We start from the raw sequence: 25,329 nt of genomic DNA, 5'->3' as shown, positions 1-25,329 counted from the left end.
TCAAGTATACTACGAACACTTCTGGCTGTCGTGGCCTCGAAAGGATCCTGGGAACTGTAGTTCAGCCTCCTCTCCTTCCCAAACGGTGGCTTAAACCAACGGTGCAGGGCCCCAAACACCTACCTACTCCTCTTTCCAGCTATTGAGATCACATGGCCCTGATATGACAGCAATTACACTGGCTATCGATCCATGCCTGAGCCCAATTCAAGGTGTTGGCTCTGATCTTTACAGCCCTACAGGGCTTAAGAACGGGTATCTGCAGACCTGCCTTCTCTCCTACATTCCTGCCCAGGTCTTAAGATCACAGAGAAGGGGCCTCCAGACTGCCCCATTCATCAAAGATGATCATTTGGTGGGTACAGAAGTGAGGGCCTTTTCAGTGGCAGCCCCACAATTAAGGAACAACTTCCCCAGAGGGATGTGTGCCTGGACCACTCACGTTCCATCTTTAGGAGGCAGCTAGAAATGGTTTTATTTAGGGCTGCATTTGGTTCCGTTCAGCAGCAGTCTTAAGCAGTGGTTTTAAAATGCTGCCTTTATGTTTTTCATGTATTTTATCTGAGCTCTGCGTTACTGATGCACTATTGCACTCTCTCTCTCTCTCTCTCTCTCTTTCAGGAGGTGTTTTCTTGACGTTTCCTTTTTCTCCAAACGAGTCCAGCAAAAAAAAAGCAGTTTTATGATAGGAGAGAGTCACATAAGACACTACAATTTAGAAACAACACCACGGAATTGAGAATCCCCAGGGACTCATATTGTGATAACATTAAGGAAATTCAAAATAATTTGTTTTTATACCGCAAGGAAAGCTCAAGGTGTCACTCTTCCACACCTGATGCAAAACTGGGGGGCAAAGCTGTAACATAGCAGAGCCCCAAAGCAAAAGGCAGGCTTGCAAATGAGTCTGCATGGAGCTGCCACTCCACAAATGTCTCTTTCACAAACCCGCCAGCACACACTCTTGCCAAACATGCCACAGCTAATGTTCTTGGGACACAGTAGTTTTCCTCACTGATTTGGCTGTTTGCTTAAAATTGGTATTAGCCACCCAAGAGCTTCTGCAGAAGGGCAGGATATAAAATATACCCTGTGCCTTAAGAGCTCAAGAGTCTTGCTGGATCAGACCACTAGTCCATCCAGTCCAGCATCTGGTCTCTCCCAGTGGCCAACCAGTTTCCTCCAGAGGGTCAACAACAGGACATAGAGGCTGAGGTTTCTCCCTAATAGGAATATCAGAAGAGCCCTGCTGGATCAAACCAGTGGCCCATCCAGGCCAGCATCCTATCTCACACAGTGGCCAATTAGTTCCTCTGGAGGGCCAACAACAGGGCAGAGAAGCCAAGGCCTTCCCCTGATGTTGTCCCTGGCCCTGAGATTGAGAGGCTCAGTACTTCTGAATGCAGAAGTTCCCTTCAGTCACCATGGCTAGTAGTCATTGACAGACTTCTCCTCCATGAATCCATTTCATTTCCCTTTAAAGCCTGTTTATTCCTGAGGCCATCGCTACATCCTCTGGCAGCAAATTCCGCATTTTAATCACTTTCTGTGTAAAGCAGGAGATGGGTTAGAGGTGATTTATCCAAATACTCAGGGAAAGATGAATGGCTTGGATGACAGGTTCATGGAGGGGGGGGGGAATCATAAAGCGGGTTCTTCTGGGCCGGTACTGGTTCAGAGCAGAGGCAGGAGAAGAGAATCCTGGTTTCAGTGCTCCTCTCCTCCAAGGCAGCCAGCTCCCTGCCTGTCCAACGCAGGGGAGAAGGATGTGTTTTAAGCCTGTCTTTCCGGATGCACCAGTTTTCTATTAGGAGTCTCCCAGATGAGAAAGCATTAATCACACACAAAGCCATTCCCCCGCCCGCACTCGGAAATTGTACAGCCCAGGGAAAAAAACCCCCCACTGCTTGGTTTTGACGAATCAATAGAAACATTATTAGGCGCTTCTGGAACGCATCCCAGGTGTTCAAAGCACTCTGTATAAACTTTATCTCGGCGATCTGAATGATCTTAGCTTTGTATTGGCCATGATGGAAGGAGGTGGTGAATGATACCGAGATGGGGGAAACAGCAGCATCCCTAAAGTCTCCTTGCGGGGTGAGACTTGAACCAGTGGAAGCCTGATTCATCACTAGGACCTGGCAGCCTCCATGGAGAAAACATAAGAACATGAAAGAAGCCATGTTGGATCAGGCCAATGGCCCACCCAGTCCAACACTGTGTCACACAGTGGCCAAAACACCCAGGTGGGGCTAGGACACTAGAAGCCCTCCCACTGTGCCCCCACCCCCAAGCACCAAGAATCAGAGCGTCACTGCCCCAGACAGAAAGTTCCAACAATATGCTGTGGTTAATAGCTACTGATGGACCTCTGCTCCAATTGTTTATCCAAAAGAGGGGTTTTCTCTCCTGCCATCCCCAAATTCTCACCATCATCATACCCTAAATACCCTAAGTATTCCCTCCAATATGAAGGTTTGGAATGACAAAGTTCTGAAAAACAGCCCATCACTGGGACCACTACATGACCCCGCAGCAGCGATTTGAGCGACACCCTTTCTCAGCCCATTCGCAATGCCCACGCAACCTATGGAGCTGAGCACAGGGCCCTCTGCCAAGCAGAAACATTAAATACATCTCAGGCTTGCTCCCTGCAAAAGGCCACAATTGCTACTCTAAGCTGCAATGAACAAAACGCTGCCAGATGCTCTCGCTTGCATTTATTAAAGCAAGCAAACAAACAAAATCCATTAAGAAAGGAATAAAAGCTTGAACGCAAAAGCCTCTCCTGAAAAAGCCAATTAAAAATCTTCGAGTTACTCAGGCCAGCTGAATGAAGCCTTTTGCAGAACAAAGCCTGCAACCTCCCATTTGGAGCAGCAAGGGACGGGGGTGGGGGGGGGGGAAGAGGGAAAAGGCTGGGGGTGGGGTCAGCAAGAACACGGTGACAAACACCTGCAGCTCTGTGCTCAAAGTGACCTGGCTACAATCTGCATTGTAGTTAATGTGGCCCCGGTTTCCCACATGAGCAAGTACAGGACAGAAGGCTGCTGTGATCAAGACCCGAAAGAACAGATGCTCTTGGACTTGCGTTTTTGCCAGCTGCAGCCTAAGCTTATGCCACAGGACAAGCAGCTCCCAAACCACAGGTGTGTTTGAAAAGCAGTTCTTTGTGCACATGTAGGAAAGCTACAGGTCATGTGCTCACTCCCTATGGCAAGCAGCCCCTCTCCATTTGATGAGTGCCCCTCCAAAGCACGTGTGAAGCAGAAATGGCTCCCAGGGTCATAAGAACACAAGAGAAGCTATGTTGGATCAGGCCAATGGCCCATCCAGTCCAACACTCTGTGTCACACAGTGGCCAAAAAAAATTATTTATTATATACACACACACACACTGTGGCTAATAGCCACTGATGAACCTCTGCTCCATATTTTTATCTAAACCCCTCTTGAAGGTGGCCATGCTTGTGGCCGCCACCACCTCCTGTGGCAGTGAATTCCACATGTTAATCACCCTTTGGGTGAAGAAGTACTTCCTTTTATCCGTTTTAACCTGTCTGCTCAGCATTTCATCGAATGCCCACGAGTTCTTGTATTGTGAGAAAGGGAGAAAAGTACCTCTTTCTCTACTTTCTCCATCCCATGCATTATCTTGTAAACCTCTATCATGTCACCCCGCAGTCAACGTTTCTCCAAGCTAAAGAGTCCCAAGCGTTTCAACCTTTCTTCATAGGGAAAGTGTTCCAGCCCTTTAATCATTCTAGTTGCCCTTTTCTGCACTTTCTCCAATGCTATAATATCCTTTTTGAGGTGCGGCGACCAGAACTGCACACAGTACTCCAAATGAGACCGCACCATCGATTTATACAGGGGCATTATGATACTGGCTGATTTGTTTTCAATTCCCTTCCTAATAATTCCCAGCATGGCGTTGGCCTTTTTTATTGCAAACACACACTGTCTTGACATTTTCAGTGAGTTATCTACCACGACCCCAAGATCTCTCTCTTGGTCAGTCTCTGCCAGTTCACACCCCATCAACTTGTATTTTTAGCTGGGATTCTTGGCCCCAATGTGCATTACTTTGCACTTGGCCACATTGAACCGCATCTGCCACGTTGACGCCCACTCACCCAGCCTCAACAGATCCCTTCGGAGTTCCTCACAATCCTCTCTGGTTCTCACCACCCTGAACAATTTAGTGTCATCCGCAAACTTGGCCACTTCACTGCTCACTCCCAACTCTAAATCATTTATGAACAAGTTAAAGAGCATGGGACCCAGTACCGAGCCCTGCGGCACCCCACTGCTTACCATCCTCCACTGCGAAGACTGCCCATTTATACTCACTCTCTGCTTCCTATTACTCAGCCAATTTTTGATCCACAAGAGGACCTGTCCTTTTACTCCATGACTCTCAAGCTTTCTAAGGAGCCTTTGATGAGGAACTTTATCAAAAGCTTTCTGGAAGTCAAGGTAAACAACATCTATTGGGTCTCCTTTGTCCACATGTTTGTTCACTCCCTCAAAGAAATGTAACAGGTTAGTGAGGCAAGATCTTCCCTTACAGAACCCATGCTGAGTCTCTGACTCCTTGAGAGAAATCAGAAGGTCTGTGGTCTGGCTGCTGCCTCTTGCTCCAAAGAGAAAATGATGTTACCAAGTTAATGAAAGTCTGAAGAGATTATGAATTTTCTAGGAAGGGTGGGGACAAAGAGGGACTTGGGGGGGCATTCCTTCTCTCCCCTGCCCAGCTTTTGCACTTGTGTGTGCCAGTTTGTGTTGGGCACAGGAGAGCCAGTTTGGTGTAATGGTTAAGGGCGCGGACTCTTATCTGTGAGAACCGGATTTGATTCCCCACTCCTCTACTTGCAACTGGTGGAATGGCCTTGGGTCAGCCATAGCTCTGGCAGAGGTTGTCCTTGAAAGGGCAGCTGCTGGGAGAGCCCTTTCAGCCCCACCTACCTCACAGGGTGTTTGTTGTGAGGGAAGGAGATAAACGAGATTGTAAGTAGCTCTGAGTCTCTGATTCAGAGGGAAGGGCAGGGTATAAATCTGCAGTCTTCTTCAGTTAGTTGCATGAGTCAAGTTCAACAGCTGAACCTTCTGAAAAGAAGCCTCACACTCTCATTTCCTTCTCTGCCTGTTGGGATGGTTGGGCTTAATGCAGCCTGATGGACTAAGAAAAAACCTACTTTTTTCCCCCAGGACGTGAATAAAAATAAAGCACAAGCAAATGACAGATAGCTTGCCTGCGTGTTCCACGATAAAGCACTGAAGGAGCCAGAGAGGAAGCAGGGAGACACTGGAAGTGCCGCGTCATTTGAGCAGCGCATGGAGCAGAACCTTCCATTTGTTCCACTTCATTTCAAGGAAAGCTGCCACAGTGGAGACAGCGGGACAAACAAGGTGTTTGTGCAGGAGACAGCAAAGAATGCTCCGTGCTTCCTCAGTCCAGGAGAAACAATTCCCTCCACCAAATTTTTTTTAAAAATGTATTTAGAATTGGCACACTGTTGAGGGAGACAAAGAGGAGCTTTCTACCAAAGATCAAGAAAGCAAAGGAGAGATGTGGGGGGACAAAGAAGTATATGTTTCCTCCTGTGCTCACTGTAATGAAAACCACCATCTTATCTGCAAAAACTGTATTTTATTGTAATCATGGAATATACCATGTCCTGTGAGCCGCCCTGAGCCTGCCTTGGCGGGGGAGGGCGGGATATAAAATAAAATTTATTATTATTATTATTAAAAAGCTTCTGTTGCAATAAACCTTTACTCTGTTGCCCCTCCCAAGGACCAAGAATACAGAGCATCACTTGCCCTAGACAGAGAGTTCCAACACTACACTGTGGATAACAGCCACTGATGGACCTCTGCTCCAGATGTTTATCCAATCCCCTCTTGAACAAGCAAAGCCAGCTTGAAGAGGGGATTGGATAAGCATATGGAGCAGAGGTCCATCAGTGGCTATTAGCCACAGCGTATCGTTGGAACTCTGTCTGGGGCAATTGATGCTCTGTATTCTTGGTGCTTGGGAGGGGCAGCAGTGGGAGGACTTCTAGTGTTCTGGCCCCACTGATGGACCTCCTGATGGCACCTGGTTTTTTTGGCCACTGTGTGACAGAGTGTTGGACTGGATGGGCCTGATCCAACATGGTTTCTCATATGTTCTTATGTAAACCTGTGGAAGTGTTATGAAGTCCTTTGGATTGTAACAAGCTAATGCGCTGTGGTGGGGAGGACAGGTAAGTCACAGACAACTCATAGTAGCCTGTAGGGTCTTCAAGGCAAAGAAGGAATAGAGGTGGTTTGCTGTTGCGTGCCTCTGCATAGCAACCCTGGACTTTCTTGGTGGTTTCCCTTCCAAGCACTATGACCTTGTTTACCTTCTGAGATCTGATGAGCTGGTCCAGCCTGGGCCATCCAGGTCAGGATGGCAACCAGAGCAATTATGTCCCATTGTTGGCCGTCCAGAGGAACTGGTTGGCCACTGTGTGAGACAGGATGCTGGACTATGGTCTGATCCAACAGGGTTCTTCTGATGTTTTTATAAAGGCCTCAGCCTCTATGCCCTGTTGTTGGCCCTCCAGAGGCCCTGGTTGGCTATTGTGTGAGACAGGATGCTGGACTAGCTGGACCACTGGTCTGATCCAGCAGGGTTCTTTAGTTCTTATGCTAAATATCTCAAATCTGGTGAAAGTCAACATTAACATCTGATAGCTGATGATCCAGGGTGCCCCCACTGGCTACCACACATCTATGCTTGGTGGGACTCTTTCTTGGAAGCGGAGAATGCCATCCGACATCCTGAAGCAGAAACTTGTATTTGTTGACATAAGCAAGCAGAATGCTGCATTATATTCAAGCAATCTACAACTAAAACTTAACTTGGAAGGGGAGAAGGGAAGCGGGACAGAAGTGCTAGAGCTGAGGGGAAAAGACATTTCAGACACACAGCTCATCATTTCCAGGCAAGATGGAATCTTCACGCGAAGCTCACGCTCCAAGCTCAGCACAATTGCTTCCAAGTGTTCTAAACCCCAATCAGTGAATGATTTTACATTTGGGCAGCTTGTTGCAAATCAGCAAAGAGGAGAGATTCTGCAGCCTCTTGTAACTATTTGATACCCTGAAGAGCGATAATTATGACTCAGAAAAACACTGGGGAGGTGGGGGAGATTAGTTGATTGATGCTTGAAGGAAGAGGGACAAATCCAGAAGAAGAGCCAGAGCGCTGGAGGGGTCAACCTAGGAGCTGGGAGACCCAAGTTTGAATACCTACTCTGCCACAGAAGCTTGCTGGTGACCTTGGGCCAGTAACATAATCTCAGTCTAACCTGCTTCACAGGGTTGTTGTGAGGGGAAACACAGGCAAAGAGATGAAGATTGAAGGGAGACTTCTTGGTCTGTCTGTCTGGGTCTGTTTCAGACTAATGACTGGCATTTTTCCAGTACTGCTGCCACAGGAGGAGAAAACACTCCAGAATCCTGGAGGTCTTGCACAGAAGACCTTTCTTTTGATGCCACCTGCTTCCACAGCCCTTAAATCAACTGCCCCCACCAAATGTTCTTGCAATTAGCGGACTGTCGCAATGAAGAAGGATTTATACCCCACCACTCAGAGTGGCTTACAATCTCCTTCCTTTCCTCTCCCCTCACAGACACCCTGTGAGGTAGGTGAGGCTGAGAGAGCTCTGACAGAAACTGATCTTGAGAGGACAGCTCTGAGAGAACCATGACTGACCCAAGGTCACTCAGCTGGCTGCATGCGGAGGAATCACTCTCAAGGGTAGCCCCGTGTAGAGCAAGTTACGGTAGTTTAATCTGGAGGTGGCCCTTGCATGAACCACTGTGGCAAGACAGGATGGGAGCCAGTTGCCTGACCAGGCATAGCTGGAAGAACCTTTTGAGCCTTTTGGAGTTTAAGTGCCATTTTGAAATCTTACTGGAGACTTTCTGTCCCATTGGTCCACTGGGAATTCTATGTGCAGTCTTTGGACGCACTGAAAAAGAATCTTGTGGGCTTTGCAGCTTTTTGCAACTTACTGACGCATCAGAAACACTTTGATATTTTTTTGTGAGCTTTTGCCTTTGGTTGAGATATGTGGTTGGAGCACCCTATGCTAGAAGAGGATTCGAAGCAGGAATAATCAAGTCGACCTGTTCATTGGGACTCCTTTGATGGAACTGTGAAACTTCTGGGGAATTATTATTGCTATTTAGTGTTCTACTGAATATATTTGTATTATTTTGTTTCAATACATTCTTAGTTATTTGGTCACTATAACTTCGGTTGTGCTGTCTTTATAGCTGGAAGAACGGAAGTCTGGCATCGTTTACAATCTGGATCTCTGCTAATAAGGAAGCATTCAAATGCACACCCAGGTTCCTGACAATTGGAACTGGTGTTAAAGGTATATGATCAAGAGCCAGGAGTTGGCATCCTAACCCTGAACAATCCCATCCCGCCTAACCACAGGGCCTCCCTATTAGATGGGTTCAATCTCAACTTGCTCTGTTTCAACCATTCAACCACGGCCTTCAGATGCTCGACCAAGGAAGCTGGGGTGGTATCTGGCCATCCATCCATCCATCCATCCATCCATCCATCCATCCACAGATACAGCTGGGTATCATCTGTATACTGATGACAACCCAGCCCAAACCTCCGTATCAGCTGGGTGAGGGGGTGCATATAGAAGTTAAAAAACATCAGAGAGAAGACTGCCCCTTGGGGGACTCCACACATCAAGGGGGATCGTGGTGAAATCCTCTCCTAGCACCCGGGGCTGCCCCAAGGTCAGCTAGTGCGCCACCCAGGCACTTGGAGGATCTTTGGAAAAGCCCTCAACCAGGAAGGCAGCTTGAGCCCTCTGTGTTTCCCTCGCCTGAGGTACCATGACTTGGCACAGCTCGAACCCTGCAGAATCCCTGTGTGCTCCAACGGGGTGATGTGGGACAAGGCGACTCATTAAGAGGAAGGTGATTTTTCTCATAGAGGTATTCCCCAAGGCATCAGTAGCAGCGCAACTTCCAATTAACCGCATACACAAATGTTTGCAATTACAGTGAAGAAAAGGGAACTGGAGGGAGGTTGGCGGGGGAGAGAGCACACAAAAACAGGCGCCCATTTCTCAAGGGTGTTTCGCTTAGACTACTCTGGAAACCAGGTGATATAAATCCAGTTGCCTGCCCTGCCGCTGCCTGGAGCTCTGAATCGGGAAATAAAAGCAGCAGAGATGAGCCTGCCATGATGCGGGCCCTGCAGCCGAAGGACTGAGAACCCAGAAAGAATTCAGAGGTGTCTGAAGAGATGCTCCCACTCGTGTGCCTTTGCCACACACACACAACAGATACTGCCCGTTTATTAATCCCTTAACCGCCTTTTTGCTGCACAGCATTTCAGGCTCAAAGGAAAGCTTTAATTAATAAAGCAACCAGATGTTAGGAAAAAGTGGACAACACTGGAGATGTGGAGAAGACAAGCTAAGGACACTCTTTTCCTGCGCCACAAGACAGTGTTTGTGTGGGGGGTGCTGTGTCACCCTCTCACCTCACTCATCCCTATTAACTGCTCTGGGCTAAATCCCCTTCATACTTGAAGAATCTTAGCGGTTGATCGACTAGATGAGAGGAAGCATGTTTCCCAGTGGTAATCGTTGCCTGCCTTCCCAAGACCCTTACAGCTTTCAAGCATTCACAACCAGGGGCTTTTTTTTTAGCAGGAATGCAGTTCTGGCTGGCTTGGCATCAGGGGGTGTGGCCTAATATGCAAAACAAGTTCTTGTCGGGCTTTTTCTACAAAAAAGCCGTGTGTGAAACAATGGTGACATCAGGGGTGTGGCCTAAATTGCAAATGAGTTCCTGCTGGGCTTTTTCTACAAAAAAAAAAGCCCTGTTCACAATCCTTAAAAACTTACAAGATCGGGAGCAGTTAGGACTAGGGAATCTAAATGCCACAGCCTGCATCCCCCGCCCCTCCCAACCTAATCCCACCCCCTCCCTCCAGGATACTAAAGCTGTTCAGATAAGGCTCTACAGTGGGGTGACCACAGGGGCCACAGCACTACTGGCACTTAGTTCCCTGGGCACTTACCGTGTGCTTCAGGAAAGAAGGTGCAGCCAATGTGGAAGCAGAACCAGGGATGGGCTGCCTTCGTATACAAACAAAGGGCTTTTCAATCGGATCTGCTCAATGGAGAAGGATCCAAGATCCTGCAAACTGGACCACGGACCAGGTGGGGCAGAGAGGGGGCTATGGAGCACCGGACCATCTCTCCCCCCTCCTTTCATCATCTACTCTGCGTGTGTGGCCTTATTTACCCTTTCCTACACTGGTTGTCATCTTCTGTGTGTGTGTTATCCCCTTCTCTCTGCATCTGTATTTCCTACTCCCTTTCTGGGTATATGATGATGTTTCGATTTATGATTTTTTTCCCCAAGTTTGGGGAGCCCCACCACAAATGTGCCAAAAACACAGTTTTGCTTGAGGTGGCCCCATCCTCCTGTTTTACTGATAGGCATAGGGGCCATCATACATGCTTGTAGAAAAAAGGAGGTCCTGAAACAAAGGACTCAGGACTGCGTCTGTAAATCCTGAGCGCCACTTGATGCTACCGAGAGGTAAATCCACCCAGACTAACTTCTCAATCATTCACAGTCTGCTTCTGCCAGAATAAGCTTTGTCCGAGGTTTCTCTAATCTCACTTCCATGTCTTATGACACCACCTACATAGACATCTTGAAAAAGGCCTACTGTTAAGGCACTGTCCCCAGGACCACTTCTGTCCCTCTCTCTGCCACCAAAAAGCCCTGCATCACAGCTTACATTGTTAAATGGATGGAGCGCCTTACTTTTGTGGAAACGCACACTCTCAAGAGGTTTCCCTGCAGTCAATTCTGTGTGCACGAGTTGTAAAATAGATGAGGTTAGCAACACATGGGGAGAAACAGGTCCTACCTTATCGTCTCTTCTATCAGCCGGTCGGAACTGAAAGCAAGAAAAGAGAAAAATTTGGGTGAGAAACAGTGTTCACAGTGGGCCCGGGAATTGCTCTCAGCTCATGAACTGGCACATCTTACCACTTCCTTCTCAGAACATTCAGAACCTATGGAACTTGCTGCCCATAGGAAGGGTGCCCAGGCAGCATGCAGCTAGTATCAAGAGTGGCTGAGATTCAATAGGGGGGCTCTTAGTCCCTCAAGGCAGATACATTTTCCACCAGGGTTCCAGCAGCACCCTATCCGCTCAGCTGGCTCATTGACTTCCTCTAGCTATATATGTCTTGGCTGTCTAAAGGGCCTGTCTAAAGCGCTGACTGTTTGCTAGTTTAATCTGGACAGGGAAAACCGACTGCAGACGTAACCACCACAGCAGCGAAGGACTGAGGGATGCCACAACCATCCTCTTCCCAAACTCAGCAGTAGCTCTCACCCCACCTTATAGCCTGTAGGTGCAAAGAACACCTCCTGAGAGCAGGGAAGGATTCTGCCTCTGATTTGCAAAGTAAGGATCTACTCTTTCGGAGGTTTACTCCCAAGCACATACAACTAACATGCCTTTCTATGAGAGCAGAATAGTCCTAAGACAGCAAACCCTTTACAAAGTTCTCCCCTTCACATATTTCCTTAGAGCAGAGAAGATGCCGGCACGAGATACACGTTCCCTTTGCCTAATTTCTTAAGCACAGAGTAAAGCAAAACAGAGTGCTATTTTGCCGCGTGCAATGTTGCCTTTAAATACTGCAAAATGGCACAGAAGAGTAGGCGACGAGAATCTTAAGAATATTTGATGTAAACTGAACAGCTCTGTCAGTATGGGGGGAGGGCAGGCAAGCACAAACATATTGCCTTTAAATCTGTCTAATTTTGATCCTCCACATCCGATAGAATTTGGCCATTTTGTTAAAACGTTTCAAAAAGGGGCCATCCTCTCCCCGCCTGCATCACAACACTACTCTAGCGAGCAACAGAACTTCAGACCATACCAAGGGTGCTGTTTGCATTGCCTGGCTGAAATGGGGCAGGGAGGGCCCTTCCAGTGCTGCTTCTAGCCCTTTGTGTTGTTTCAGCCAGCTCCTTTCTGCTTCCTGGCTCCTGTCAACCCCTGCTACCTGAAAGTCCATTTGCATGGGCAACCAGCTAACTTGGTGCTCACTGTTCCTGGCTGTCACTCCTGTGATCTCTCCCTGCACTTACCATTTCATTCTGCTTATCATTCATGCCTCAAAGGTCTAGTTCAGCTGCTTTCCCCTCCCCTCCCCCTGTGAACTGGCAGAGACTGACCAAGAGAGAGATCTTGGGGTCATGATAGATAACTCACTGAAAGTGTCAAGACAGTGTGCGTTTGCAATAAAAAAGGCCAACGCCATGCTGGGAATTATTAGGAAGGGAATTGAAAACAAATCAGCCAGTATCATAATGCCCCTGTATAAATCGATGGTGCGGTCTCATTTGGAGTACTGTGTGCAGTTCTGGTCGCCGCACCTCAAAAAGGATATTATAGCATTAGAGAAGGTGCAGAGAAGGGCAACTAGAATGATTAAAGGGCTGGAACACTTTCCCTATGAAGAAAGGTTGAAACGCTTGGGACTCTTTAGCTTGGAGAAACGTCGACTGCGGGGTGACATGATAGAGGTTTACAAGATAAAGCATGGAATGGAGAAAGTAGAGAAAGAAGTACTTTTCTCCCTTTCTCACAATACAAGAACTCGTGGGCATTCGATGAAATTGCTGAGCAGACAGGTTAAAACGGATAAAAGGAAGTACTTCTTCACCCAAAGGGTGATTAACATGTGGAATTCACTGCCACAGGAGGTGGTGGCGGCCACAAGTATAGCCACCTTCAAGAGGGGTTTAGATAAAAATATGGAGCACAGGTCCATCAGTGGCTATTAGCCACAGTGTATGTGTGTATATAACATTTTTTGCCACTGTGTGACACAGAGGGTTGGACTTGATGGGCCGTTGGCCTGATCCAACATGGCTTCTCTTATGTTCTTATGTTCTCCCGCAGAACTAAAAGGGATAAACCTCCCTGGATCTACCTTTGGGAATCGCCTCCTGTCCAGACCTGGAACTTGCTACCCACATTCTTGGCTTCTCTGGCCTATGTTCATAGATAGGGTGACTTTAACAGGCATTGATCGGACTATTTCCAGAAGCTATTCTACTGCCCTAAGTCAATCCTAAGCATTCTGCTGGGTGCACAGAAAATTATGAGGGCTGAGTTTTGCCGGGCTGCTCAGCCAGCTTCCCACACTGTGTGAAATGAGAGAAATGTACCTTGTGCACCAGGAGAAATAATGGTCATTAAAGAATCAAACAGAATGGAGGCTAACACTTGCACCCCGGCAACAAACACTCCTCTGAGCTCCCAATGGAGAGGCTATCATGGCTGGACTCCCCTGCGGCTGGGCAATTACATGACTTGAGCATTAACTCTTTGGGGGATGAACTATGAAGAGTGCCTCAGCCATGAGAACTGGGGGAAAGCTAGACTGGAGACGCACTAAAACAGCTTCATTTGGCACAGAAAAGCAGAGCTGCCAGTTTAAGGTGATGGTAAGCCTGGAAAAGAGAGAGAGAGTGTGCTTGCAGTGTGTGTGTGTGTGTGTGTATTTGTGTGTGTGTGTGTGTGTGTGTGAGAGAGAGAGAGTGAGGGGGGTGCTAGTAGGATTTTTAACTGTTTTTTATTCTTATGCTGAGAGAGAGAAAGTGGGGGAAATGGGAAGCACATGTACTTAAAAATCAAGACAATGAGACAGCTTTTCTTTTCTGGCAACCTGCAGTCGTTTGACAAAGAAAAAGAAGCTAACGAGTCAGGAGAAATCTCAGACGGCTCTGGACTGCTCTCAGGCAACAAGGCAGGTGGAAACCAGAAAAGGGAAGGCTCTTTCTCACTTTGTGCTGCTGGTGCACCAGAAATAAAGAGCGTAACAGAATTAGCCAGCAGGCCAATTAGAAGCCTACAGGTCCATAACTTCTGCAGACAGACCTTTTCATCATCTAGCATAGGAGACGCCTCCCCCCCCCATTTCCCCCCTTCAACATGAATGAGGAGGATGGGGATGGCTCAAGGTATTTTGCAGTTACCCCTGGTGGGCACAAGCCCCACCTCCTTCCAAGCTGCCACTAAGCTGGGAGCCAGGCAACCCCCACGGGTGCCTTACACAAGCCACAGGAGCGGCTCTGGTGGGGAGGGATTGCAGTGCAGGGCAGATAAGCAGCTCCGCACAGAGTTAAAGCAGTTGCAGCTATTGCACGGAAGTGAAATTTGGTCAGAGGCACCGAGCAGGTTTTTAGGTCGTGCGGTTTTCTAATTGTGAAGACTTCCTCGCCACGACACAGAGCCCTGTTCTGCTTCTTTGCTGAGAGCGGGCTGTCTGAAGATACCTCGTAGTCAGCTTTCGTTGCTTAATTTCGTTATTTAAGGGGGATTCCAGAAACTGTCCGGTGGAAGAGGCTCAAAGAGGTATGGGCAGAAGGTTTGCTTCACTGCAGCTGCCCGGTGTGTGGGGGAGGAATACGTGAATGGAAACAGATTTTAAAATGCTGATAATTCCCCTACGAAGCTCAAGTGACTAAACGGAGACTATCGTACTTTGGTCACATTCTGAGCAGCCAGGAGTCACTGGAAAAGACAACGCTGCTAGGAAAAGTGGAAGGCAGCAGGAAAAGAGGACGTTCCAACAGGAGATGGATTGAGTCAATCAAAGAAGCCATAAAGGGCTTCAGTGCACAAGGCATGAACAAGACCGTTAACGATAGTTTGTTTAGGAGGGCATTAAGTCATAGATTGAGATAGGTAGCCATGTTAGTCTGTCTATAACAGTAGAAAAAAGCAAGAGGCCAGTAGGACCTTAAGGACTAACAAAATTTTGTTACGCCAATAAAGGTTTTTTGGAATCTGGTATTTTGGACTAACAAACTTTGTGGCAGGGGATGAATTTTCACAAGTCACCGCTCACTTCTTCAGATTCAGATATATCTGAAGAAGTGAGTGGTGACTCATGAAAGTTCATCCACCGCCACGAATGTTGTCAGTCTTTAAGGTGCTACTGGACTTTTGCTCTTTTCTGTTAATTCATAGGGCCACCGTAAGTCGGAAGTGATTTGACGGCACTTAAGATACAAATTGAGAGCTGCTTCCTTGTTAAGTCAGGAATCAGGAAGAGGGATATCCAAACTGAAGGTCCTGCTAATCCTGCATCTTGTCGCCAGCGATAGCCAATCTGATGCCTCTGCAAGGCCTGTTTACTTAACAAGGTTAATTGCTTTTGATAAGCCTCCCCTGATGAATCTGTCCAACTGTACTTTATGATTACCCTAGGTAGCAGACATCACCACATCCTGTAGCGGTGAATTCCATCAGCTAATTATATTCTATGTGTGTTATTTACATTTGTTATCCTGTCCATCCTGAACCTTCTGCCAACTGACTGCACTGGATGGTATCAAGTTGAAAGGGTAGGAGGGAATCTCTATGCACTTTCTCTAGGCGTAGTTCTATACAGCCTTTCGATCATATTTTGTCTAACCTAAAAAACTCTACACCCCTTATCAGCCTTTCCTCTTAGGAAAGATGATCTAACCCCTTGATGATTGGGGTTGTCATTTTCTGCACCTTCTGCAGGTCAGTTATATATATATTTTTGAGATGGGGTGACCCAACTCGAGCCTGAGTAACTACGGGGTGCGAGATGCTAACAAATACGGGACGGGAGATGCTAACAAATAACAAATTTATCCATAAATACTAGTTGGGTAGAAAACCAAGTCACAAGCTGTAGATTTTCCGGGCTACTTAATAATTAGAATAAAATCGTTTTCGTGGAACAGACCTGGAAACCCTCATTTCTCCACGGCACCATTCAACAATAAGATGATTAAAACTTCTATGCTGATAAAGAATTGTCCAATGTAAATTTTGATCAAGATTTTTTAGAACACAGTAGTATCAATTTGTCTAAAAATTTAAGAAAGACCTAGATTTCTAAACACCATTGAGACCCAAGTATGGGTTCATTTGATTTAAGTCTGAAGTATTTCATATATTTTTTGACAGAAGAAAGCAGCTCCAGAGAGACTGCAGGACCTTCATTAGTAGGTAGATATCTTGCTTATGACGAGAAGAAATAAATCACCTCCATCTGCTTCAAAGGAGTAATTAACAGCAGGCTCAAGAAAGCTGCATTTAAATTTTAAGGCACTTGGGTGTGGGGGATGGGGTGGTAGAGAAATCCAGGTCATTGTCTAAAACCTCAGTGAATCTTCTGCGCCCTGTTTTATAGACAAAAAACTGCAAGCTGATAATCAGACTCAAGTCTGAGAATTTCAAAACAGGCAGCAACTTTTCTCCACATCTGGCTGGGAGAACCGGATCTGCCATCTGTTTTGCATGCTACAGAGGGTGGTTTTCTTACCTGGCGAGGAAGAAGGAAAGCTGACAGAACGGTTACTGTTTTTTTAAAATATACCCACCTGAAAGGGATGGCAAAGAGCTGAACCAAAATAATAGTTCAGAAGCAAATTAACCAGGCTTGCAGGAAAGACAGCCAACCAAACGGTGAAGTTTTTGACTGTGCTCTCTCTCTCCTCACCTGCAGTCAGATCAGGGCTCAGGTGAGTCTCTGGGAACGACCAGCCTCACTGAGCCAGGTACATTTAAGTTCAGCATTCTTTTTCCAGAGGCAGCCACCTGACGTCTTTATGAAGCCTGCAAGAATGGCCAGTGGCCACAACTTTCGCATTCAGACCTACTGTCGCTAAAGATGGCATGCTCACTCCTAGATGTCCTTGTGCCAGAACTGTGCAAATACAGTTTTAGAATCATATCTGTGCCAATAGCACAGGAGGAGGAAACAAACTGGGAACCACAACAACAAACATGGCCGACACAGGAAGATGGCAAACAAAATGAATTTTTTGCATTTGTTTTCATGGTGGAAAATGGGGGGGAGGGTATGTACGCATGCTGAAACTGCTGTTTTGGGGAAGTATGTCTGAAGAACTGGGTCAAACTGACGTAATTAAGTTCTAGGCAAACTGAAAACGAGCAAGACTCCAAGCTCAGAAGGCCTACACCAAAAGGGTTTAAGGAACTCAAATATGGAACTGTTGAACTACTACTAACCCATATATGTAAATTGTGAATAAATTTGGCCTCCATGCCAGGTGACTAAAAACACAAAATATCAGAGATTTTTTTTAAAGGGATCCAGGGAATTAGGCCAGTTAGCCTCTTCCAGGTACATTCATAGAAACTCTTATTAAACACAAAATCCTTAAGCATGTTGAAGAACAAAGCCTGCTGAAGGAAAACCAGCATGGCTTCTACAAAGGAAAGTTCTGCCTCACCAGTCTTTTCTGATTCTCTGACCAGGTTAACAAGCATGTGGATAAGGGAAATCCAATAAACATTGTATATAACTTGGACTTCCAAAAGGTTCTTGACAAGGTACCTCAGCAAAGACTCCTGAGTAAGCTTAGTAGTCATGGGATCAGAGGACAGGTCATTTTATGGATTAAAAATCAGTTAAACAATAGGAAGCAGAGTAGGAATAAATGTACTATTCTCACAATGGAGTGAAATGAAAAGTAAGGTCCCACAAGGATTGATTTCAGGACCAGTCCTATCTAATTCACTCATCAATTATTTGGAATTGGGCTGGAGCAGTGTACAGGCAACATCAGAGAAGGCCTCAACCTCCATGCCTTGGTCCTCCAGGACAACTGGATGGCCGCTGTGTAAAACTGTATGCTGGACTAGATGGATCACTGGTTTGATTCATCAGAGCTCTTCTTATGTTCTTAAGAAAAGGCTCACTGTAACATAGGAAAACAAAAACAAAAAGGGCTACGTTTGTACAGATGCCTTAAAAACATAAGAAGAGCCCTGCTGGATCAATCCAAAGGCCCGTCTCCTCTAACATTTCATCTCTCACAATAACCAAGCCACATACGAAGCGAAAGCCGGACTGCCCCTCCCCTGCCAGCGAGAGCCTGCTTTGCATCTGCACTCTGCCAATTTCCTTGAGGATGTTAAGGAGAGTCCTGCTAGATCAGACCAGAGGTCCATCTAGTCCAGCATGCTGCTTCACATAGCATCTTTCTCCCTTCCTCCGGCAATGTTATTTTGAAAAGTGGGAATTTTATACCAAAAAAAAAAAATGAAAGGGAACAAACACACATCCCAGAGCAAAGTGACCAACGCAGCACTTCCTTCTTTCGCTCCTTTGTAGCCAAGGCTCATTTATTAAGTTTGCAATTTTATCCTGTCATTCCTCCAGCGGAAAGATTGATTGCCAAGCTGGATTCTGCCAAGCAGCTTGCATTAGGCAATTCCTGTATGTACGAGCCCTGGGCCACCGTGCCAGGAGAAGAGGAGCTTAAAGGAAAGCAAGCCCATTAGGAACAGTGGCCAAGTCGAGGCGCCCACTCTTTCAGCTCTGCACAAACTTGCCAACTCCTTTTCCTCTCCTGCTCTTTCCTCCTATTAGTCAGCTCCAGTGCCTGCAATGGCTTCTCTCTACTTTGTACTCCATCATCTTGTGAACTTCCGTTTATTAAATTTATACCCCATCCTATGGCCAGACAGTGCTCTCAGAACGGCTTGCGACCATTTAAAACAAGACAACAAATGGCAATTAGACTAATACAAAGCTCGCTCTCCTACACATAGACTGAAAACTTAACTGACAAGCAATGCACGCAATATACTCTCAAAGGTATTCTCAAAGCCACCTTGGTAAAAAAATTTTTTGGGGGGTGCCACAATCCAGGTACCATCAAAATGGACCACCACCCTTGTTGACCTCTGAAATCTGCAGCAAGGCCACTGCAGATGACCCCAGCAACTGCAAGCCACTATGAGGACTCTAATGTCATCATCTGCTAGGGATTTCTTCTAGGGTTTTTGCAGCCTAGGCCAAGATGCCCGTCATTGCTCCCTTGCACATGCACAGAATGGTGTTCCTATAACTGAGAGTCAGTTTGGTGTAGTGGTTAAGTGTGTGGACTCTAATCTGGGAGAACCGGGTTTGATTCCCCACTTCTCCACTTGCACCTGCTGGAATGGCCTTGGGTCAGCCATAGCTCTGGCAGAGGTTGTCCTTGAAAGGGCAGCTGCTGTAAGAGCTCTCTTAGCCCCACCCACCTCACAGGGTGTCTGTTGTGAGGGAGGAAAATAAAGGAAATTGTGAGCCGCTCTGAGACTCTGAGATCTGGAGTGGAGGGTGAGATAAATATCCAATATCATCTTCTTCTATAAGGCTGACTAGCACAGATGGTGCTTAAAACGAGTTGGGAAAAAAGATATAACCCAACACGGTGCAACACTCAGCAAATCTGCACTCAACCATGAGGCTTATTCAAATCAGGCCTTTCACTCTCTCAGCCTGACCTACCTTGAAGGGGTGTTGTGGAGATAAAAGAAGAGAAAGGCAGAGATGTACATCAGCCCCCTGAGCTCTTTGAAGGAAGGGTAAGATAAAGATGCACTAAATTCTCTGCTGCTATTTGCACTGGGGAGGGGAGGGTGCTCAATGCCTCTTGGCTTATATTCATGTAGGAAGGAAAAGCAGTATAAGGAGTCTTTGAAAACAGAGACAATGACTGTGATCAAGCCAGTCTGAGCTTTTCAGCCCAGCAACTGTGTACGCCTAATGTTAGAACTGACAACCCATCAATATCCCCAAACAATTATCACATTTTATCAAGCTTTTCCTTCAGGGAGCTGAGTGCAGTGACTAAGGTCAAAGGACTGCAGCATCTGAGTAAGGTCTAAGGTAGAGCATCTGCTTGGCATGCTGAAGGTCCCTTGTTCAATCCCTGCCTCTCCAGTTAAAAGGAATCATATTGTACATGATGTGAAAGACCTCTGGCTGAGACCAGGGAGAGCAGCCACCAGTCTTAGACGATACTGATCTTGAAAGACCAATGGTCTAATTCAGACTAAGGCAGCTTCGTTGTTTTTTTCTGTGCATTTTATCTTCACACTCATTGACTGGCTCAAGGTCGCTGACCCATCCTGTACCTGTTGGCTGGGCATGAGGGTCCCAGGCAGTCAGTAAAGAATGAAAACACAATTCGTGTGATGCTTTTTATTAGGAGCAACCCAATGACACCTACCAGTATCCAAGTTTTCAAGCGCACCAGGACGCCTTCTTCCGGCTGGATGTCATCTCCCCCCACACTCACAAAGGTTTTGCACAGTCCTTACATGGTCTGTGTTCTTGGGTTTTACTTTTGGACCACTGTGGTTGTAAACAACTTTTTTCTACTTTCACGATAACAGAATTCAGCTGATAAAGAGAGATATGTGACTAACAAGAGAGCACAACTATGACAGTGCAATGAGGTAAAACTATCTGATGAAGTTTCAGCTGGTCTATACCTTGTGCGACACCTGACATTTGTCTCGAGTTAATGAATGACTCCCACGTTAATTGCAAGTCTTTCCTCCCTACCCCAAAAAGGAATTTTGAGTTTTGCTGGTTTAATGGATTTTTTTCTCTTTCTTGCCTCCACCACGAAAGCGCAGACAGAACTCTGCGAAACAGAGCTGGTTTTTTTTAAAAGAGAGAGAGAAATGACTCAAGATGAAATGGATGCATCTAGGACTAAACAGCTTCCGTTTACAGAGCAGATGGAGCAAAGTGCAACTTTCCAGTCAAAGCACAAGCTTGCAAGATGATTTTGCTTCATGCAATAAAAATTTCAAGCCACTCTGAGGTCACAGTTTGCACAGATAAGCACAACGGGGCAGGATGCAGAGACCAACAGCTGCTAGAATTTAAGATACGCACACACCATCGTGGGGCTCGAAGACAGAGAACTTCCCTCTCCCCAAACACAAGTCCACTTCGAAGCCCAGTTAAGATAGGAACCTTGTGTAGCATTATCCACAATTAGCCTGGTCGCAAATCAATCATACTTCACTATTTATTTATTTTATATTGGGATTTATGGAAGGAAGCAGGCGGAAAGATGAGAAACCCAGGTATGAGCCCCGCAACCCCACCCCAGGATGCTCAATTTGCAAACACTGCCTCTGTGCTTCTGAAGGGCTGTCCTACCTGAGGGTTATATGCTGGACAGGTGAGCAACTCCCCCCCCCCCATCAATTCATAGCAAGAGACATTCAGAGGTGGTTTGCCATTGCCTGCTTGATGACCTTGGTATTTCTTGGTGGTCTCCCATCCAAATACTAGTCAGGGCCAACCCTGCTTAGCTTCCAAGATCTGACGGCAGCAGGCTAGCTTGGGCTATGCAGGTCAGGGCACCTGAGCCCATACAAGAGGAAAAAATCGGACTGCTTGACCTGGACAAATGCAAAGCTATCTTAGTCAACAGAGGGAGACAGAGCAGCTCTGATCTGGTCTTATTTATGTGATTCTCCAATTGGTTCTAAGTTTGGCTCTACAATCCCACAAAGAGATGTTCCGTCAGAAGTTTGGCTGAAGTCAGCAACAGTCCCGTCTTGGCACTCCCACCCACCCCTTCTTCCCCCCCTGCCACGAGACAGCAATGCTGCTGGGGGGTTAGCACCATCTTTAGTTACACCACTTTGCTTTTATCAGTTGACCCGGTTTTAATTGATTTTATCTGATGCCTTTATGGGATTGTGTCGTCCGCTGCCCTGAGTCCACTTCCACTGGGGAGGGCAGCTGATAAATTCAATAAATAAATAATAGGTTTGTCTCTCGCCCTACCCCATCCTGCTACATTCCTAAGCCTTTTGCCTCCCATGCTGACCAATGAATCATCCTTACAGACAGGGCTTCTTTCCTTCCTTCCTTCCTTCCTTCCTCCCGAGCAGGAACACACAGGAATGCACTCCAGCTGGCTTGTTATTCGGGGGGGGGGGGGGCGGGCATAGCCTAATATGCAAATGAATTCCTGCTGGGCTTTTTTCTATTAAAAAAGCTCTCTGTAAAACAATGGTGGCGTCGGGGTGTGGCCTAATATGCAAATGAGTTCCCGCTGGGTCTTTCTACCCCAAAAGTCCTGCTTTACAGGCATTCTTAGGATGGGTTTCTCAGTTTGGATGTTGTCCTGCAGCGACTTAAATTGCCCTTCTTCAGCTCTGCTCCAGCACTCCATCCACCTTCTGCCTCAATTCTGTCACCCACCCCCTCCCGATCCCGCCACACAGTCTGCTGCCTACGGACCCAGCCCTGGCAACTGAACCCTTTCTCCTTCATAGGAAAACTGGTTTTTGGAGAAACTGACCCTCCCACATGAACGCAGCAGATTCCCCAAAGGAAGGAGCTAAATGAACTTCAAAACAACACAACGGGGCATTAATGTAAGTCATTTCCACCAACCACATCTGTCAGAACAAATTCCGGTAATTCACTAATGGACTATGCAAGCCTCTCCCTCCCCAGTATGTTTTTCACGGCTTGAGCTACTAAGAGCTGGAGAATCTGTTTTACTGAAAATTGCCAAGGACTTTTGATCTGGACACACGACGAAGATATGCAATTAGGAAGGAATGCTCTCTTATTTAATATACACTGTTACTTCCTGTATGGAAAGGGAACTGTTTTGAAATTTACAAAAAAAAAAAAAATTGCTACGGCACCTCAGTATTTCAGTACAAGCAAAGACACAGAAAAACTCACATGTACACGTGCACAAAAATTAGAGAACAGTAATCATTCAAGAAAATCTGTTATCTGATACCTGACTGCAAAACAGCAAAAATTTCAATCTTGCACAACACTGCAAAATCCACCTTTGCCCAATGCCTTTTTTAAAAAGAAATGCAGAATACAAACAGTCCAGGTTGTAAGGGCCAGAAAACTGAAATTATCAGGATTCCTTGGTGCCTCTGCGCAGCAGCCTTGGTATTCCCAAGTGCTCTCCCATTCACATACTGACCAAGGCTGATCCTGCTCAGCTTCCACGATCTGACGAGAGCAGGCTTGCCACGTTATGCTGTCAGCCTCCTTATTCTGGAGCATCATCTGCAGGTGCCTGGTTTTCCCATTTTCAGTTGAGTCATAGGTAGGAATCCCAAGCTGCAGAGTCTTGTGAGCAAAAATCCTACTTTGAGAGCTTCCTGGCATTAAAGTTGTGAGTTACTGCATAAATTATTGTGCTCTGGGGTCATCCTTCCTGAGCTAAGACAAAAACGTGTGAGCTGGAGGCTAAAAATCTGTGAGCTAGTTCACGCTAACTCAGCTTAGAGGGAACACTGCCAGTGACCCTGCCACATACCTGACAATAGCTGGTACTTTTTAAACACACGCTGACTGACGTTTATAAAGGTTTGGAACAACTGTCTACTGTACTGGGAGCAACATGATTTCACTACCAACCCCCTCCCTCAAACAACTGAATAAGAGGAGCCAAAAACCAAGCCTGTGATGTCAGAAATAAATAAATTATCGGGGCCTGTGCTCAGCTGCTACGGCCATGTTCTGTACCCTACTAACGCCTTGAAAATGACTTTTGGGTTCTAATGGGATCTCAGCTTTCAGGATAGCCTGGAGGAGGCGGACTAGGGTGGGCTGGCCTAGTCAAGCAAGCTAAAAGGAGAGAGAACCAGAATCTGACAAAGCAAGCTTTGCTCCTCTTGTCCACTTTCCTAAATGCTTCAAAGCAGGCAGCTCGATCCCTTTTGAAAGCTTGGCTCCTCGATCCCTTTTCTCCACCTACAGTTCCAACACCCCACCCGTGAAAGGCAGAGAGGCTCCACACCTGCAAATGATCTCTCCAGCAAGCTGAGACTCAGAGTCTACTGGCAACTTGCCACCATGGCTCAGAGGGTGAAAGCGCTTGAGGCTGGCTGCCACAATCCCTGGCTGGGCACTGGGTAATGCTAGTTTATGGGAGATGGGGAACATGTGGGGTGCGGGGACACTTTTGCATGCTTTGAATACAGACATGGTACCAAAAACCTCCAGTATCCAACTCGGGATTGTATGAGGGGAAACACGTTTCTGAAACTTCGTAACAAAAACTAGCCGTGGACAGCACCAAATGGCTAGTGCCTGTGCTGTCACTAAGATGCCTCTCACCGCAACCCTGAAGCAAATCTTTTACTAAATTCATGAAGTAATATATATGCGGTACACAAAATAAAATTCTAAGAGGAAGCGGTGGATGCGTGCACGTGAAAGCAACGGCTGACTAATAATAGGGGAGTGGCTGTGGCTCAGTGATAAGAGGTTCAGTCTCCGGCACCTCCAGTTGAAAGGACCAGGCAGCAGGTGACGTGAAAGACCTCTCTACCTGTGACCCTGGAGAGCCAATGTCTGTCTGAGCAGACAGTACTGACCTTGATGGACCAAGGCTCTAATCCGGTATAAAACAACTTCATCTGTTCAAGAGAATGTACACGATCATGCAAATTGTGAGGCTAGGAGGATGTGTGACCACAACTTGCTGCCACTTCTCTCTTATCTTCTCCCTGAGCCAATGGGTCCTCACAGCTGCCTCCTCCAGCATCTGCATTTAGGAGCAAGCCTCCTATGAAAAGGCAGACAATGTGGGAAGCCCGGAAAGTGACCGCTGTTCCCCATCACCGCAGGCCCAGCTCCCTGGTTAGGCTTTTAGAGGCTGCATTCGTTTAAGCTGTTGTTTTTATTACATTTTAAAAATTTTATGGGTGCATTTTATGGATTCTTAGCTGCTTTGGTTGGACTCAGAAAGGCAACAGATGATTTTTTCAAATAAATAAGTGCAAACACCACGAGCATCTGCAGCAGGGCGCAACCACAGTCCTTGTGAGTCCCCAAACTCAGCTCTTCTTTAAAAAACAAGTTCGCTTTAAGTCACCAGGAGGCTAAAAACGACAGGGTTCTAAAGCTGCCGTTTTTGTCTGCTGAACTTTGTGCTTAAAAAGTAGCCCAGGCATCTGGAAGGGGATGGACACACAAGCATGCACCAGACATCTTTATCTGCAGTCTCGCTAACCGTGTGGAATAAACGGCCAAGCTGAATTTTATGTTTGTTTTTAATACCATGCGTTGCAATTCTGGCCAGCAGTAACTCCACTATAAGCTTCAGCCAGCTTTTGGTGCAGCCCTTGTACGCTATAAGCAGTGTTTGCATTGGAGGGGAGAGGGAGAGAAACCCAAAGGTGATGATGTCCGGGCTAGTTAATAACTTCGGCCAAAACGGAGCCAGGTCTGAGAATCACGGGCCTCCTGCCGACCTGTGCTGAGGAGATCCACAGTAATCCTCCTGTTTGGCACGGGATTGCTCATTATTTTATAAAAGCCTTAATTCTTCAGACATCCAAGTTTTCAACAGAAGGCCAGCGCAGCTGTTTCCTCTTCCTCATATTTGTAAACAACAACAGCCACCCAA

The 25,329-nt window shown here is 46.6% G+C and overlaps 1 protein-coding gene across 3 annotated transcripts in view; it reads right to left on the bottom strand.

Moving 5' to 3' along the window:
* The window catches only part of GOSR1 (golgi SNAP receptor complex member 1), a 53,585-nt gene that overhangs the window by 4,978 nt on the left and 23,278 nt on the right, over positions 1 to 25,329 (bottom strand). For 2 of the 3 annotated variants that reach the window (XM_060259533.1, XM_060259532.1), the window contains exon 7: positions 10,967 to 10,996. The exons of the other annotated variant lie outside the window; for it this stretch is intronic. In XM_060259533.1, the coding sequence (XP_060115516.1) occupies positions 10,967 to 10,996 (30 nt within the window). The remainder of the gene's footprint in view (positions 1 to 10,966; positions 10,997 to 25,329) is intronic. 3 annotated transcript variants of the gene reach the window in all.

The sequence above is a fragment of the Heteronotia binoei genome, chromosome 18, assembly GCF_032191835.1.
Source record: "Heteronotia binoei isolate CCM8104 ecotype False Entrance Well chromosome 18, APGP_CSIRO_Hbin_v1, whole genome shotgun sequence".
In the NCBI taxonomy this organism is placed as follows: Eukaryota; Metazoa; Chordata; class Lepidosauria; order Squamata; family Gekkonidae; genus Heteronotia; species Heteronotia binoei.
The sequence above is the reverse complement of the archived record's forward strand: the minus strand, read 5'-3'. Positions and strand labels throughout refer to the sequence as shown.